A 17372-nucleotide genomic window follows, 5' to 3' on the forward strand; every position below is an offset into this window, starting at 1 on the left:
ACCAGCGCTAAATGAGTGACGCTGTAGCATTTTTTCAACAGCTGCAAGTCATTTAGTTCCAGTGGCAAGTTGAACATTGCAGAAAAGGCTCGATTGCAAGCGCAGCTGACCATGGAACACTATTGTCCTCCGGAATGCAGACTGTGCAGCAGCTCACCCAGCAAGCGGCTTGTTATGTCACGGCTAGCGAGATTGCCATTGTTGCTTGACTCTCAGGCTGCTCACTTGTTTATAAAAGTATTTGATTATAAATTAATGGCACCACCAAATGCGCTAAAATTTCACCAGCTTGTATGTGAACATACAAGGTTCAACCGACACAACACAGATTATGGAAAATTGGGTGTCATGACCCCTTCAAAAAGACACTAAAGAGAAAAACTAGCTTTCTTGTATTGGTAACTCACTCTTTCACAATATCAAAACACTTTTTGCAAGAAGACGTATGGTAAGCGAAAAAATGTGCGAAAAGAAAATTTTGGGGAAAAAAAAAAATCAGAATTCTTGAGTGTATACCTGTTTATTTGCTCAGCATAGTTGAGAATGATAATATAAAGGCAGTATAGCAGTATTCACTATACCAGACTTACCATAGTCACAGCTTTTCTGGCTTCTTTACAGTAGTGGAAGGGCTCTGAATTTTGAAATATTTTTCCCGTGGTGACTCTAACCTTCTGGGCACATGTTAGTCACCAAAACTTCAAGAATTATGAATAGATTTAGATAATATTTTAGTGGAACGCTGCTTGGATGATCCCTTTGTAACCTTCCTGTGTATAGACAAAATTTGTGGTGTGATCTATTGACAGGAGCTTTTAAAAGCTTCCAAAAGGTCACAACTTGTCTTGCCTTTGATTGAGTGAGGATTCTCCATATGCAAGTGCATGCTAATGTGGCTTCTATTTTTCAGTACCAGCTTACACTGTCATCCTTAATGATGGGGAACACGTGAGCGCATGGCCTGCACTCTGCGGTGGCTTCCTATAAGACCATCATCAACCGACAGCAAAAGAAAAGACGTTGGATTTTGGTGCCATTTGTTGGCAAACAAAACGAGTTATGATCGCTGGACAAGCACTGCAAGATACTGTAGGCAGCCATTGTAGAGAGCAGGTCATGCAATCGCGTGTTTACTTTCATAAAGAATGACAGTGTACATAATGCGCTCTATTGGTGTTGTTGCAGCCATGAATGTTTCATATCATTTCTTTGTCCTTGCAGTCCAACTCAAGCAATGATTTCAACCAGGCCATTGTCAACAAGCTGTGCCCAAGCGGTGTGTATGGCCATGTGAGTGGTGGTCATCCTCTTTCGATCCCTGACCTCACCTGGGAGCAGCTCAAGGAATTTCATCACAAGCACTACCACCCAAGCAATGCCAGGTTTGTTTGTAAAGCAACAAGCTGACACTGGGGTTTGAGCTTATGGTTGTGGTTGGGCTAAAATGACACTGTTGGTTTCCTTGAAGTAGGAATATTAGTTCACCCTTTATTCTTTTTAACACCATAAACATTCTCTTTATGTGGTTTTCTCTGTATGTTGTTCGTCAAGGTAGTGTGCTTCGAGGCATTGGCACTGGATTTGGATTAGGGAGGTAATAGTTCGGGTGTATAATGTGCAACAATATACACCAATATGCATACATAATAGTATCAATGACGATACTCTGTATAACGATGGACATGTGTCAAGTGTCATTGCTCGGAATAACCGTTCTGAACAGTTGTTCTAAGAAGTGTTGTTTTAAAGGGTCAAAAAACAACGCTAAGTCCAAAAATTGTGGTGAAGAGAAATATGCGCACTTTTGCTGTGGAAAAATCTGCCGCAAGAATTGTGCAAATTCATGCTATAAGGAAGTTACTGGGGTTACATCTGTTTCAGCTGGTTTCATATTTTCACGCTGCCTCGCCATCCTTCTCCATCATAGAGAGGAGAAGGCATAACCCGTCATCGTGACCCCACCCACTTAGCCATCGTGACACGATGTCAACGATACGTCATCAGCTTGCAGCCAATGACCGAGCAGGGCTTCCCTCACATGAGCATGTGTCATAGTGGTGCGGGGAGAAAGCGTGGTGTGACGAGCACTAGTCCCCTTGTGGTAAAGTAGAGAGGCGCCTCTTTATCGCGGAGGCTTTCGTTCTGGCAATACCACTTCTCCCAATAGTCTCGGGCACTACAAAACGGCAGAACTCTCTTGAACATGGACTGCCATGTTCGAGAAAGTTCTGGAAGCCGGTAGCTGAAAGCAGCCATGGACCGCTGCTGACGTTCGTGTCAGCGGCCATCTCCCCGGAGGAGCTCAACTTTCCCTCTCCACCGGACTCTACCTCCTTGCCCTGCGATGCCTTCAAGGCATGGGCCGGGTGTGTCATTGTGTGGTGCGCTCATGAAAACCATTGGACATTCCCACATTCTTCTTCTCACGAGTGGCCCAATTTCTGCACCCTTTCTGATGGGTGGACCACTGAGACTTCACATCACTTGATTTATGGCAAGAGTGGTCACTGCCTTTTTTCGAACTCCGTGTAAGGAGACAATGGGCTATAAAAGCCGAAGTCATTTGGTAAATAGGAGCTGAATCTCTGTTTTCCATAATGCTGAATCTGAGCTGAATCTGCTGTTTCACTGTACTCATTACATCATGTAAATAAACCTTTGTTCTATCTCCATATGAAAGCAATCTCCTCACTGGCAAAAATTGGCTATGCGGACGACGGTGGGGAGCCAGCTACCCTAAAGAAAACCCGCCGTACCTACCATCGACCTCTTACCCTTTACAGTGGCCAAAACTGCATCGCCGCAGGGCCAAGGTGTCGTTTCGTAGGGCAGAGGAGCAATTGACGAGCTCAGTGGTACGTAAAGTTGCCCATGTACAAGTTTGCATCACTGCACATTCAAGGGAGATTGGTCAGGCGTGAGAATTGTTTCTGAAAATGGGGAGTCTGCTCGGCGCGCAACGCTAATATTCTTAAAATGTGATGGCCGGGGTTTACTGCATGAATTGGTGAGGTTATTTGGTGGTCGTAAAAAAAAGTCAGAGCCTGTTAGCTGGCCCTTTGATGTGCATCTTCACTTCAAAGTGCAAGATGCTGTAGATATGATTAACTGATGGGGAGTCACATCAGCTCTGTTAGCTACAGGAGTGGAAATCATGTATTATGTATTTCAATTAGACTCACTTTAAGAATTTTCATTGTTAAGCCACTTTGAAGCATGTTACAAACTTAACATTAGTTAAAAGTAAATGGCCAACACTTATTTCTTTTGTTGTTGTTTTCGACCAGGTTCCTCACCTATGGTAGCTTTCCTTTGGAAAAGACACTGTCACTAATAGATGAGTTGGCCTTGTCAAAGTTTGAGAAAATTGATGGCAGCTCTGTCGTGCCTCCTGAGCCAAGGTGGAAAGAACCGGTGAGCAGCCCTCACATTTAGGTTTATTTTTGCATTCCAATACAATTGTTCTCTGTAAAAAAAAAAATGATATGAAAAAACGCATTGCAGAAAATGGAGACCATGACTTGTGTGCCTGACCCACTAGCTGCAAATCCTGAGAAGCAGTCAACAGTTGCAGTAACGTATGCGATGAATGAGTGAGTGCATCTGCTTTTTATATTTGCAACTTGTTCTTTGAAGGAAAGATGTAGAAATTTAAGGACTTATTTTTCTTTGTTAGGCACAATAATAACGAGAATTAACAGAAAGTGATGCCAAAGAAAACATAGGAAATGTTATTAGTAGCAATAGTATAGTATAAAAATGAAGAAAGAAAAGTGGACGAAAAGATAAATTCAGCTTTCAAGGACCAAACCTGCAACCTTCAAATAGTGCATCCAATGCTCTACCAACTTAGCTATAGTGGTGGTCATCTTTTGTCCACTTTATGGAGTATACATGTGCCTTTAAACCAGGGAGTGTCAGTCAGCATCGTTACTAGCCATGACGGCGAGTGCGGACCACTCTTCTGTCTGTTGGCCTCACATAGCACATGACCTTATTAAGAGCTGGCAGCTGACCAGTAATCCCTCGCATACTACTATTTAAAAGCATCACCCCTGCCGGGGCTTCGTTATGAGACCCTCGCTATGAGTAAAAAAAAGAATTTGGAAATTCAAGCACTCATTTTTTATTGTTAGGCACAATGTTAATGAAAACTAACAGGCAATGATTTCATGTTATCAGTATAAATGTGAAATAAATTTGAAGAAAGAAAAGTGGCGTCATTGTCATTTAGTTCTCATCAATTTGTTATTTGCACTTTTGTATAGTATGTTCGTCGAGAAAACTCTGGCACACAGTGCAAGCTGTGAAAAGAACAAGGTAGAATATGCCCAGTAGCTCTCTACACTTTACAGTTGAATAGCCAGAAATATTTCTCTGTGGGGTCACATCCTTGATCCGAAGTGGGGCTGGGCAGCGTAGTGTGGCTGAGCGTTGTTTAGTGCTCTGTATCCCACGGCACACAGAAATATCAGGACGAACATGTGGCCCGTGTGCCATATCATGGCTGCACCTCCTGACTGACACTTTACCACCAGCTAACATTTGCTTGGTAGTACAGCATCTGCCTACCGCATTGTAAATGTTGAGGGTATTTAACTTACGCATGAGCAATTCTTAGAAGAGAAAGGTTTGATGAATCTGATGATCTGTGTTAATCATATGTACCTTGTCTACTTGAATGTAACATGAAATTTATTCTGGATTTTTTATGCCTAATGTTGACCCACGCGTTACAATCAAATGGTGAAATAACTATTTATTTCTGGACGCAACAAAAAGTCACTCATTGCATTACAATCATGGTCGTGTAAGGATTGAGTAAATACTGTATTAGTTTAAGTAAAGGGAAGTGAAGCTGATGTCATCAACTCTTTTTGTTGAGAAGCTTGCGTTAGGATGGCTCGTTGGTAAGACATATTATGAGAGCTCAAGCTCTACTAAGGACGAGGCACCAGAGTAGAAGCAGAAGCAGACAGGACTGCTTTTGTCCTGTCTGCTTCTTCTCTGGCGTCTCGTCCCAAGTGCAATTTATGTTTATATAATTACTCCTTTACTTACTCTTTGCCATTGCTTATGCAGATTTTTTAAAATTTTGCTCAGTGCAAGCGCTATGCTGTAATAGTAAAAGCTTGCCATTTTAGCTTTATAGGTTAGTAAAAAAAATCAAATTACCATGCCTAATTTTTGTTATGTATATTTTTTTCATGATTCTTGTTGCTTGAAGTATGTAAACTCTTACATAAAATTAGAATAATTGCAAGTCAATTTTTTTATAACGAATGTGTTGGCAACCAGTACGTTTATGTTTCAACATAATTCATAGACAAGTCGACAGCAGTGAAATCTTTTTGTTTATTCGAATCTGCACTGCATTGAACCTGTGACTGTTCATGCATCGACTCTTTTAATTTGTGACATTGTGGCAGCACATTTGGTATGATTGATTGAATTTAGAAGCAGGAATCAGATTCCTGCTTCTAAACGCAAGGAGCTGGGAATCTCTGTCACACAAGGGCAGATCAGCCTCAACAAATCGTCTATTCACTCATGGGGCCAGTGTTAGTACAGCCCGGAAAGGAAATGGTTGTTAGGTTTTCAGTTTTCTTAAATTCAAAATAGTTCTATACTGCAGATGGTGACTTAATCACATTCACTTTCATACGTAGTTTCACTTTCGCAAGACTTGGCCTATCTTTGTAATTAAACCACGCTTTTTGCCCTGTGAGAATGTAGCAAGTTTGGCACAGTGCCAGAAAAATTGTTGTGGAGGAGTTCAGTTCTGAGCCGCACAAAATTTTGTGAAGGTAAAGCTGTCTCCATGAGGGCTTGTCTAACCCCCGTATTCACAAACGCTCCTTCACTCAAGGGCTCTCCTCGACTTGAAAAAGTCGATGGGAGCGCCGTCTCTTGGCAGACCAAGTCACTGCATATCGGTAATATTCTGCAGCGATTCTTGAGAAGCGCAGGGTCAATTTCAGTCGAGCAGCGGCTCAGCGCTCAAATCAGTCAAGTGAAGAATGGAATTCGAGTCCAGGAGCGTTTCTGAATACGGGGGTTAGTATATTGTCCACGAAAACCTTCTGCTAGAAATATGAAGAGTGAACTAGTTTCACAACGATGATTCCTTAAATAAAGGTACCATTACTTTCTTTGAGTCATCTATAATTGGTCTTTGTACTTGTCCCTCCTGTGTACACTCATCTGCCGATTGAGCACAGGGTGTTCTTTTAATGCGATAGCAATAAAGAGCTTGTTTCGCAGAAACTTGGGCATTGGCGTCGATGTCAAAGTTGGCATCGGAGTCGGTGTGTGGGTCGTTGGTTGGGAGGCAAAAAGCATCACCTTGTCCGTGACTGAAAAACCAAGAAAGAAGCAAGTGAAATTAAAAAATAAAATAAAAATTTTTTGGTCAGAGTGAGGATCGAGCCCAGGCTGTTTGTGTGGCAAGCAGGTGTTCTGCTACACACTTGCGCATCTGGAAAAAACAGTGAAAGTAACTGCTTCTGCTTAGAAATGCAGTCAGTGGTAATAACTTTCATGCTTGGCGAACATATGCGTCCTGTATACAGGCTTCACAATACAACATAACATCGCGGTAATATTGTATTGTACAAGCGTACATTGCCATTGGGCGTCAGAAAATGTGATCATCATAATGACTTAGTGGTTTAAAGCCGGCCACCCATTACAAAAGGCACACATGTTACTCTGCATATTTTCTTAAGGGCCTCGCCGCGGTGGTCTAGTGGCTAAGGTACTCGGCTGCTGACCCGCAGGTCGCAGGATCGAATCCCGGCTGCGGCTGCTGCATTTTTGATGGAGGCGAAAATGCTGTAGGCCCGTGTGCCTACAGCATTTGGGTGCATGTTAAAGAACCCCAGGTGGTAGAAATTTCCGGAGCCGTCCACTATGGCGTCTCTCATAATCATATGGTGGTTTTGGGACGTTAAACCTTGCATATCAATCAGAGAAATGTGCGTGAGGGTTTCGCGGATTATAGAAATAACTTCGTGGATCCCCTAGGGTCTGCGGACCCCCTTTTGAGAACCACTGGTCTACAAATTTGCACAGCATGTTGCTGATCAAATGGAATGATGGCATCACTCTGTGTTCAGGCATCACCTTATTTTTGGTGTTCTCACTGATCTGAACTTCAGTTTCATCTTTGCACTGTCCCTGTGTGCGTGTGTGCGTGCGTGCATGCAGAGACTGTGCAAAGATGAAACTTAACTAAACTGTGTGTGTTTTCATGCACATGCTGCTGATATGTATTTACGTGCATATGTGTGTCTACATTGCACATAGCCACAGTTACTGGGCACAAAACCTTGGCTACATCTCTGTGTGTGTTGTCATTTAAGTACTAGAATTGATGTTATATTTTTTTATTGCCTTTTATATCACCCAGTGCCACAGATACTCGGGAGTCATTTGCCATGTCAATACTAAGTCACCTCCTAGTGAATGGACCTAACTCGCCATTCTACAGAAACTTACTTCAAGCAGGAATCGGAGCTGACTACACGCCATCACTTGGGTATGTCCAAATGTTTAATTTAGCGAAGCCTAGAAATCAATCTGATGCCCTTTGTGTTGTTATTGCTGTTTGTGTTGAGGTTGCATACATGCTTTGGTAGCTTATTATGCATTCTTCATAAAGCGCAGTAAATTTTGCTGTTAGTACTGTAAAGGCTGTACACCGTAGGGCTGGTGTATGCTTTCAAAAAGGTTTGTTATCTGGCAAAGTGCACTACTCTGTGCTGTTCTCAATACGTAATTCGCTTTGCCATGTATTGTTTTAAAAGCCCAAATGTGATTGTTACGCTGTTTTGTATTTTTGTATTGTGTGGCTACCGTAGTTGCCTGAACACATGTAATATGATGCCTAGCATAATTATGGCATAACTGGTCTAATATTCTATCATTTTACTAAAGGGAAGCTTAACCCTAGGCAGAAGATGAACCAAGCATTCAAGTACTTGCAAAAAAAAAAGACTAATGATAAACTAGTTTATTCAGTGCTTGTTGGCTTTTCAAAGGCAGGCCTCAACCTGATTTGAGCTACCTTGATCTACGCTCCTTCCAGATGGCATACCTACATTTATTTCACGTGCATTGTAAATGCAGGTGAAACTCGATTCAACGGAGTGGTGGCTAGGCTGAAATTATGTAGTTTTGTTGGGGAGCTTGTAAAATATGGAAAAAGATTTTGAAAAAAAAACTGTTCAGTTTTTCGAAATCTAAAATTGTAATGTAGTGACACCCAAAAGCTACCACAGCATTTAATTTGCCACGGACCCATGCTGTGCATGTGAAAGGTCTGGAGGGTGTCCTAAAGGCAGCCATGGAGCTTACCATGTTTTCCAGGCATGGGAGGTTTCATGTCCAGGTGATGCAAGCCGGGTAGACTGTCATGCGAAGCTATGACAGGCTGCTGTTCTGCAATAGCTCAGAGAAAAAATGCAGTGATTGTGCAAGCAGGCTGAGCAAGAAAGTTGCAAGGAAACTATCAGTGCCATCTCTTGCATAAACCATGAAATAATAAAAGAAAGCACTGCCACCCCCAGTGCCTGCTGGTAATAAAGAGCACTACTGGCTGCTGAGTCCGTTGTTTTATGCATGTGTATGGCATGCAGCTTTGTAAAAATAAAGCTCGGGCTGGGATTAAGCTGCTTAAATGTTCTTGTTTTCTTGTGTATGCTCGAAGAGAAACCCATCTATATGAAAATTTGGAAAAAGTCACTGCTTTTTTAAACTATTTATTACTGAATAACTTCATGTTTAGAGACCAAGTTAGTTTTGTTAATTTGGGTTGATGACAACATTGATTATTATAGGTAGCTTCTGGGGAATGGAAATTACTTCATTAGATCAGGAACCTATTTACATTGAGTTTCAACTGTAATACCGTATTTTCAAACATTTGTTGAAAAGTAGGGTTATGAGTATAGACTTCTTGTCTTGTTGCAAGCCATTTTTACATTCTGAAGGGGCTTCCTCCATGGCACAAATGCATGCTTCTAAGTTCAAGATGGCCTTTGCACATTGCGGGACTCTGTAGAACTTATTTGCCAATTTTGGTGCTCAGTCGAGTTGTCAATTTCGCTTTACCCTCACATTGCAGGCAGCTAATCTTGGGGTTACCTCATATGCTAGAACGACTGCCGTAATTCATTATGTTTTCATTTTCTAATATCGCATGACAGACTCCCCCACAACTATCATGCAAGAAAATAATATACAAGAAGTTCAAATTCATCACAAAATTCCGAGAATGAAGATTATTTTTCATTTAAAAAACTAAAATTTTGCATAGATGGCTCTATGTTCATTCTACTACTGACATCACGACTAACTAGATATCTCCATGCTGCGTCGATAACACCATTCCAGACACGTACCAACACATTTAAGTTCTCCTTTTTTCCTCGTACCATTAGAGACTGGAATGCCCTGCCATTTGAGTCACTACAACACATTCACTCCCTCGACTTCATCACACCATAACCCAAAGCACTATTCTTTTTCAGCTCATATTTACAGAAATGTATGTGCATGTGTAATCCCAGCCGTTTACACGAATGTGTTACCGTAATAATACTCTTATTGCTGTGTCATGTGTTATATGTGCATGTATGTATTGGTGTAAATAGTTTTGTGTACATATACTCAATCTGGTCTCAAATTGCTATTGAAATACGTGGTGAAAATGCTGTTGATTGTGCACACTTGTATGTATGAGAGTGTTAATTTTGTGTGTGCATTGCGTACGTAGACTACCGATATTGATCATGAATTTTTTTGTACAAGTTCTTGTTTACACTCCTGCGTGGGCTCTGATCTGAGCCTGCAGAATTCTGTAAATAAATAAATGCACTAGTACGGGGTTGAAATAGTACTAAAATTAATTGTTGTTCACTTAGGAAGTGTTCCTTCCTAGAACTCTATATATCAGTTTCTTTGTGAGTGTAAAATATATTTTTTTTAAGTTTGTTTACATTTGTTCCTGGTCCTTCCTAGAAGTCTATATCAGTTTTCTTGTGGGTGTACCATAATTTTTTTCTTTTAGATTTGTTTACATTTATTTCTGGTCATGAAGAGAACATCAGAGCTAATTCTAGAAGTATTCACCTGTGAAGTTAGTTTAAAATTTTTTTTTGCATGGAACTGTGCTTGGGCATTGCTTGGAATTTTTTGCTTGCAACTGTTTAAAGATGGTAACCGATTTACTTGAAAATATTCTGCAATTACAGATACGATGCCAACTTGAAAGAAGCATTTTTCTCAGTTGGCCTGCACGGCGTGAGTAAAGCTGATATAGGCAGGGTGACCGACATAATCCACCAGACATTTGATGAAGTTATCAGGTGAGACATCATAAGTAAAACTCTATACCTGTTAGCTATTTACTAGAAAAACTTTTCCAAAGTGGGCTGTTTGCTTCATTTAGTGGTCTTATATAAGTAGCTTCTGCACGGGACATATTATATATATATGTCGTATTTACTCGAATGTAAGGTGACCACGGTGATAACGCGAGGGGTGACTTTTCAGTGCCGAAAAAAAAAAAGAACACAAATGTAATGCGAGTAAAGCTGTGGGGAAGAAGTACTTCTATTTGCTGCACATGGTAGTGACAAAGACATCCCAGATTTTAAATTTATAGTGCTTTGTTCATCCGTCGCTTTCATCGTCATTATCACTGGTGGTCGAGCCCTCTTTGTCACTTTCTTCCTCCCAGATGAGGTTATCTTTTGTGCCACCCATATAGTTCGATATACAGCAAATATTAAATGCGCGAACTTTGATGTCCTGCAGCAGACCGTCCCAATCAGTGGACACCCACTCGGTAAGCTTCGTGGCGCTAGGTCACGTACCCGTAGGTGTCAAAGCCCAATCTTCTCGCATTCATTCTCTGTACAGCTGCCGCATTCTATCCTTAAATGGTTTGTTCAGGCGGACATCTAATGGCTGTAGCACGGACATCATACCACCGGGAATAACTGCGAGGTGTGCCTGAGTTTCCTGCATCACTTCTTCACTTCGGGCGTCCATACCTGCCAACTCTTCTGATTTTCCCATAAAATGTACTAATTTCGACCGCGCTTACAATTTTATGAATCTAGCCTGAAATTTTGTGAAAAATATTTAATTTCCGATAAAAAAATAAAATTAGTAAAATAATGTGGCCTCCGCGTTTGGCTACGGCGCATTGCCGTAGCTAATCGCGGAGGTCACAAAAACGGCATTGTGTTATATTCTGCCACCAGGAAAGAACAATATGTTATGATCACATACCTGCCAAATCTCCTGTGCTGTCCGGGAGACTCCAGAGTTTTGACTGTTTCTTCTGTTTGTACGGTTGCCATGAAAATCTCTTGGAAATCGAAATTTGTGTGCGTGATCTGGCCGCATTGACGAAAATCCAGGTCACTCCGTTTCAGGCTTTTTTGCGAGCCCGCCGCATTTTATTATGAACGAATTTGAGAGGCGTCCTTCTAAATGTACAGTAGAGTCTCCGTGATTCGAAACCACGGTAAATACGAATTAGTGAAATTTTCTAGCCCAATTCATATGCCCATTGTGCCAAAATTCGAATGTTTCAAACATTCACGGCGTGGAATATGAATTTTAGTACTGAAAATATTAACTCTATGACTGAGACTGCGAATGAAGGTGGTCAAGAGCAGCGTGCTTGAAGCTCCTGATGTACATGTGTGACCAGCACACGCACTGTCTTCTACAGAGCGTGTGGTTGTTGTTGCCACAACTGCTGTGGACAAAACTGCGGTCATTCGACACGATCATGTATTACGACTATGTAACTGACAGAACTCTGAAAGTGTGTGCATGGCTAACGCTCGAACAGTCAAAGCAACGCTGCTTTCCGCAAATTCTGTGGGCAAAACCGTGGCAGTTGCAATCATAGATAACGACTTAGTTTTGAACGCACATGGATTGAAAACAATACTACCGTTTGCCGCAACCACCGAGCAGTTGTGGTAATGCGATAGTGCTCTCGGAGCTTGTACGAGCTCCGAGAGCACTATTCGAGAGCCAATGTCCTCGGAGCTAGTACGTGGCTGATGCAGCGGTAGGTTAAAGGCGGTAAAAACATAAGAAAAGGCAAGAAGTGTTTTGGAATTCCTGTCCAGAGAATCTAGTAACGAGCAAAGACAAAGCTTTGGCCCGCGCTTTCGCGGCAGCCAACTGCACTGTCCCATATTAGGCGAAATTTCTGGAGAATTTGCGTTCCCCGTTTGAGACTCTCACCTTAGTGGGAAGCCCTACCCTCATGTGTTCGGCCCCTCTAAGCCATTATTAGACCGCAACACTGATGTTTGCGCTTGCGTTTGTGACCCCCCCTTTTGTTCTTTGCAATGTTTTTTTGTTTTTTTTTAATCTTTTGGTGCCAAAAATGGGGGGAAATAATTCAGTGCGTTGATTCAACTTATAGCGGCAAAACATGATTATGCTTGTAGCTAAAGGCAAATCCATCATAGCTACAAATAAAAAAAAGGCGGTAACCTCCTCCGCCCCCGTTCCCAATGGGTGTTTTACAAATTTCACTGTTTGCAAGTTGGCAGGTATGGGCGTCAGGTAACGACGAAATGAGTCGAGAACTAAGATGTAGGCTGGGTGGAGGAGCAACACTTGGCCGTCGGAACCACACAGTCTTGACCTAGTCAAGCATAAGTGGAGTGTCCATTCAACCGTTTTTTTGGCAGCGGACAATCACATCCCCACAGAACAGTTCCTTCGGGATGGTCTTGCACCGGAAATGATGTATGGCGGCAACTTGCGCACATCCGCCAAGCAGGCTAGCATCATGATTAGCGTATCTTGCTGCCTGTTGTCCTTATGCAAACTTGGGGAGAGGGGGGGGCACCTACTTCGCTGACAGTCCTTGACATAGGCATGTCCAAAAAAACGCAAATCTGATCTGTGTTGCCAATGTGCCCCAACGGCATTTGTGTCGAGCAGCACAGGTCGAGCATATAGCGCTGAAACTCTATTAGCTTCGCTCCGCAATCTACTCGTAGCTTCTGCCTTATCAACATTTGCCGGAGGGAAAATTCATTTTTTCGCATGCACTTTTGTGGCCATTCATGTGAAGCCTTGCAGTTCTCCCGTGGAATCCCCATCTCTCGAGCTACGTCTCGGACTTTCCACTGAATCAGCTCAACATCGACCCCCCAATAGACAATTTCGCTGCTTGGTCAGAAACTCCACCACTTTTTTATTTTTGAGTTCTGTGTGGCGACCACAACGAGGTCCAGGGAAGCCTTTTTGGCTGGGCTCACTTTCGAAGAGCGTTTCACGCTGGAGCCTCCATCAATGGATAGTAGATTCCGCCACATCTAGCCGGTGAGCCGCGGCTGAGTTCCCGATTTCTTCAGCCATCAGTCAGTATTGCACTTCTCTTAAAGGGGCCCTGAAACACATTTTCAAGTAACCGTGGAATGGATTTTCTGAATCCGTTTAGTACAAGCGGAGTTACAAAGGTTTGTCGCACGCTGCAATCACATTCCCTCTTCTCTCGTCCCGACCAAAGTGCTGGAACCTAAGCAGGGAGCGATGGTGTGTGCAAGAAAAATACATCACGTGCGCCTTGCGACCATGAGAACTTTTTTCTTTGTTTTTTTTTCTTCGAATACGCGGATTTTTCAGTGTGATCACGTGCGCACGCATGGACAAGTCGCGGCCTCTTGCGGCGATCCCTGTAACGGTCGATCGTGCTGTGTTCAAATCAGCCAATTGCTGATAGATGGCCTTCTACGAGGGATTTTTGAGCTTCCTTCGTCATTTGTCGAGAGAAGAGAAAGCAATTTTTAGCTTACTTTGATAATTTATATGAATTCCAGGCCACATGCTGTGCTATAATATTTGGCTTGCGTGTTCTCGGGAGCCTGTACAACCAATTGGCAGCGTTTTCTGACCATGCTCAAAAAGTGTTGCAGGGCCTCTTAAAGTGGGCGTCATACTGAACTTGTGGCACTGCCATTTGCTCGAGCCGAAGTTGCGGAAGCACAAAGGAAGTCAACCGCCCGCAAAACACTTCGCGAACGATAGGATTGGATTGGATTCGATGGTGCCAGCGTGCATATGTTGCCAGGACAAGGTTGAAAGACTGCTAGGTTTGTCGTAGCCATTCTAAGAAACCAGTGGGGTGGCACCGCCAAGGCACGATTTGAGGTGCCTTGATTATAACGCGGACCCCCAAATCACTGAAAATTTTAAAAAAAGCTCGCCTTACATTCGAGTAAATACGGTAAGTGGTGGTCCAAGTGCATATAACATAACACCCGCCTGAAATCCCCCTGAATAGTGCAAAGAGAGCTTCGTAGATCGCCCGATACTTTTTCGGGAAAACAAATGGCACTCTTGAGGCAGACGCAAACACACTGTCTGTTGAATGACTTTACGCTACACAAAATACAAGCGCCAAATGCAGTCGCCGACCAATTTTTTAGACCTGATGGGGACCGCGACCGAAAAATCCAGTAGTTTGAAAAAATGGCCAAGACGTGAAAATGAAGTTTATTCAGATTATAAAAGCCTCAAAAAATCCCCAACAATGCCATGCTCCATGCTGTTTGTTCTTGGAGACAAGAAAATTTGGTTCTATTTGGGCTACGGCTACACTGGTAATCAGCGGCAGCGTTGGCAACGGCTGCCGCCGACTGTTGCGGGCAACAAAGTTGGTGGCTGCATAGAACCACGCAAAACAGAACTTGGTGCCGGTCGCAAAAAGATGCATGCAACTTCTCGCCTCTTTGGTGAAATTTAACAACATGGTCTGGCCTTCTTTTACCAGCGCTGACATTACGCAGATTGTGAGCCTTTAGCGTTTCGCCGCTATCAAAACACTACTGCCGCAGCCGCGATCGAACCCGCGTTTTCTGAAAGATAAATGGATATATCGATGCTACGAGCTTCCCGTTTATAACAGGGTGGTGAAATGTGAAAACAGGCTCCCAAGAAAAAAAGAAAATCAAAGACAACTTTCTTTTTGTGTTGGCCTAATGCCTTATCTACTTTGATTAAATTGATAATATTATAACAAAAAAATTTCCATTTATGTTACATCTCTCTGCCTCTTCAGGCAAAAGGAGCTCATTTTCCCGCTATTTCTGTCCTTTCTACCACCAATACTCTAACCGTCTCTTACTTGCTTCTATCGCAGACGTGTTCAGCTTTTTATGTTTGTCCCTGAAACCCAAAGCCTCATGTAGGCTTGTAGCCCCACGTATACCTGGGTGGATATCGTCGCATTCCATCGGAACATGTTCCATTCTTTCCTTAGCGCCTCCACAGCATGTACATTGTTCTCCTTGTTTATTGAATATCGCTTTATGACAACGCTCTTTAAGGCAACCCGACCTCGCATCAAACAGTAAAGCGCTTCCCCTTGAATTATCATAAAAATCTCTCCCGCCTTCTTTCGTTCTTGCCCTTTCAGAAGTTACTGAGAGCCGGCCTCTTTTCCATCGCTGTCATCCAATAAACCCTCTCCGCCTCTTTGACTTGCGCTTAATTATCCTTGTAGCTATATCACCCACACTGCCAGCCGTATATTTACTAATGAGCCCCTTAGTTCTTTTTCTCTACTTGTGTCCAGGCTCTTATACAAATACCCGTACACTTTCCCTGCCCATCATGGTGCTACCTGTGACCACGGAATGCTGCCGGTGGTGCTACATCACTCTCTCTCTCGCATTCCGTGCACTTGCCGTGGCGTTCGCAGCTGCCGCCTCTTCCGTTTGCTCGCAACACCTGCCGCAACCACCGCTCGCAATAAACCTTACACGCACCTAGCGTACGCGTTGAAACATGTCTGTACATGTAACATACAAGACCTATGCCAGCCATCGCTTCAAACGAATTTTCCAGCGCTCACCGCAGCACCCACGTTAGCGTCATTCAACCTGTGATGCCACCTGTGCGCAACACTGCTGCTTCGCATCCCATCAGGGCTCCCTTCGGGAAGATGGTCCAAGTTTTTTTTTTTTTAAATTTTTTCCTCCCTCTGTTCTTTATTTGTTCACTTCCTGTCCTCTCCTCCTCCGTAACGACCTTGCTGCTCGCTCCCCGGCGGTGCACCAGCGCGCCTTCTTTCAGACGCGCGCGCCCCACCACGTCTTTCACAAACATTTTCTGGCAATCGCATTATAACCGGTCTTCACCTTGGGGGATTGCACAATAAGCGGTATACGTATACATGGGGGCCCCGCCGTGGTGGTCTAGTGGCTAAGGTACTCGGCTGCTGACCCGCAGGGCACGGGTTCACATCCCGGCTGCGGCGGCTGCATTTCCGATGGAGGCGGAAATGTTGTAGGCCCGTGTACTCAGATTTGGGTGCACGTTAAAGAACCCCAGGTGGTCTAAATTTCCGGAGCCCTCCACTACGGCGTCTCTCATAATCATAGAGTGGTTTTGGGACGTTAAACCCCACATATCAATCAATCAATCAACGTATACATGGGGTATTATGGGAGGGTAAACGGGAGTTGAACAGCATTGTAACTGGTTCTGCACTGTAAGCGGTTACATTATCAGTTTTTTATACTGTAGGGTGCATGTATAGTGCAAAAATAATATTAAAGTAAAATTTTCTTCTATTTTTAGATGCTCTTTGTGTTTTGAGATGTTGTCATCTTCTGTATCTTTCTTGAACAGCACTGGATTCCCCAAGGAGCGCATTGATGCAGCCCTTCACTCTGTAGAGCTGAACCTGAAGCATCAGACATCCAACTTTGGATTGCTTCTGAACTATGTGAGCTTTCATCCTGCTTTTTTTTTTTATTTCCAAGTGCTTCTAAACAAGAAGTTGGTATACATCTTAAGGGGACACATCGGTTTTAGAGACTGGAAAATCGTAAAAAAAGATAATTTTTCAAACAGGCACTTTAGTATTGTATAGTCACTGTTGGATGTTCTTACCAAGTTTTCTGTATTTCAGGTGTTAGTATTTCGGCCATAGTAGCCATTTATGTTACCATCCCAAGCCATGCCATGACTTAAAAAAAAGTTAAATTGAGGGGAGGGAGGACACATGGTAGTGTAGGCAAGCACATGGTAGGCAGGTAATGCGGCTGCTCTCCATCTTGATAATCTGGATAGGCTCAGAGGCTTCAGAGGCAAGTGAGACCATCACTACGTGTTACATGTGACGGGAACACGCAGGCTGACCTCTAGGGTCATTGACGCATTTGGCAAAGCTATGTGCCCAGTGTCAAAAGACGTTGCTGGCTGTGGGTAACCCACGAGCGTTGTGTATTCAGTCCCCACCTGCAGAGAATTACTTTTTTTTTCCTGCTTTAATTTTTTTGTTTATTTCATCATAATTATGCCACAAATCAAATGAA

General features: G+C 43.1%; 1 protein-coding gene across 3 annotated transcripts in view; it reads left to right on the forward strand.

The window, feature by feature from the left end:
- LOC119161093 (presequence protease, mitochondrial) overlaps window positions 1-17372 on the forward strand; it is a 271037-nt gene that overhangs the window by 144065 nt on the left and 109600 nt on the right. For all 3 annotated transcript variants that reach the window (XM_075879940.1, XM_075879942.1, XM_075879941.1), the window contains exons 7-12: window positions 1222-1382; window positions 3288-3414; window positions 3505-3593; window positions 7412-7540; window positions 10257-10370; window positions 16684-16780. In XM_075879940.1, coding sequence (XP_075736055.1) covers window positions 1222-1382; window positions 3288-3414; window positions 3505-3593; window positions 7412-7540; window positions 10257-10370; window positions 16684-16780 — 717 coding nt within the window. The remainder of the gene's footprint in view (window positions 1-1221; window positions 1383-3287; window positions 3415-3504; window positions 3594-7411; window positions 7541-10256; window positions 10371-16683; window positions 16781-17372) is intronic.

The sequence above is a fragment of the Rhipicephalus microplus genome, chromosome X (genome assembly GCF_043290135.1).
Source record: "Rhipicephalus microplus isolate Deutch F79 chromosome X, USDA_Rmic, whole genome shotgun sequence".
NCBI lineage: Eukaryota > Metazoa > Arthropoda > Arachnida > Ixodida > Ixodidae > Rhipicephalus > Rhipicephalus microplus.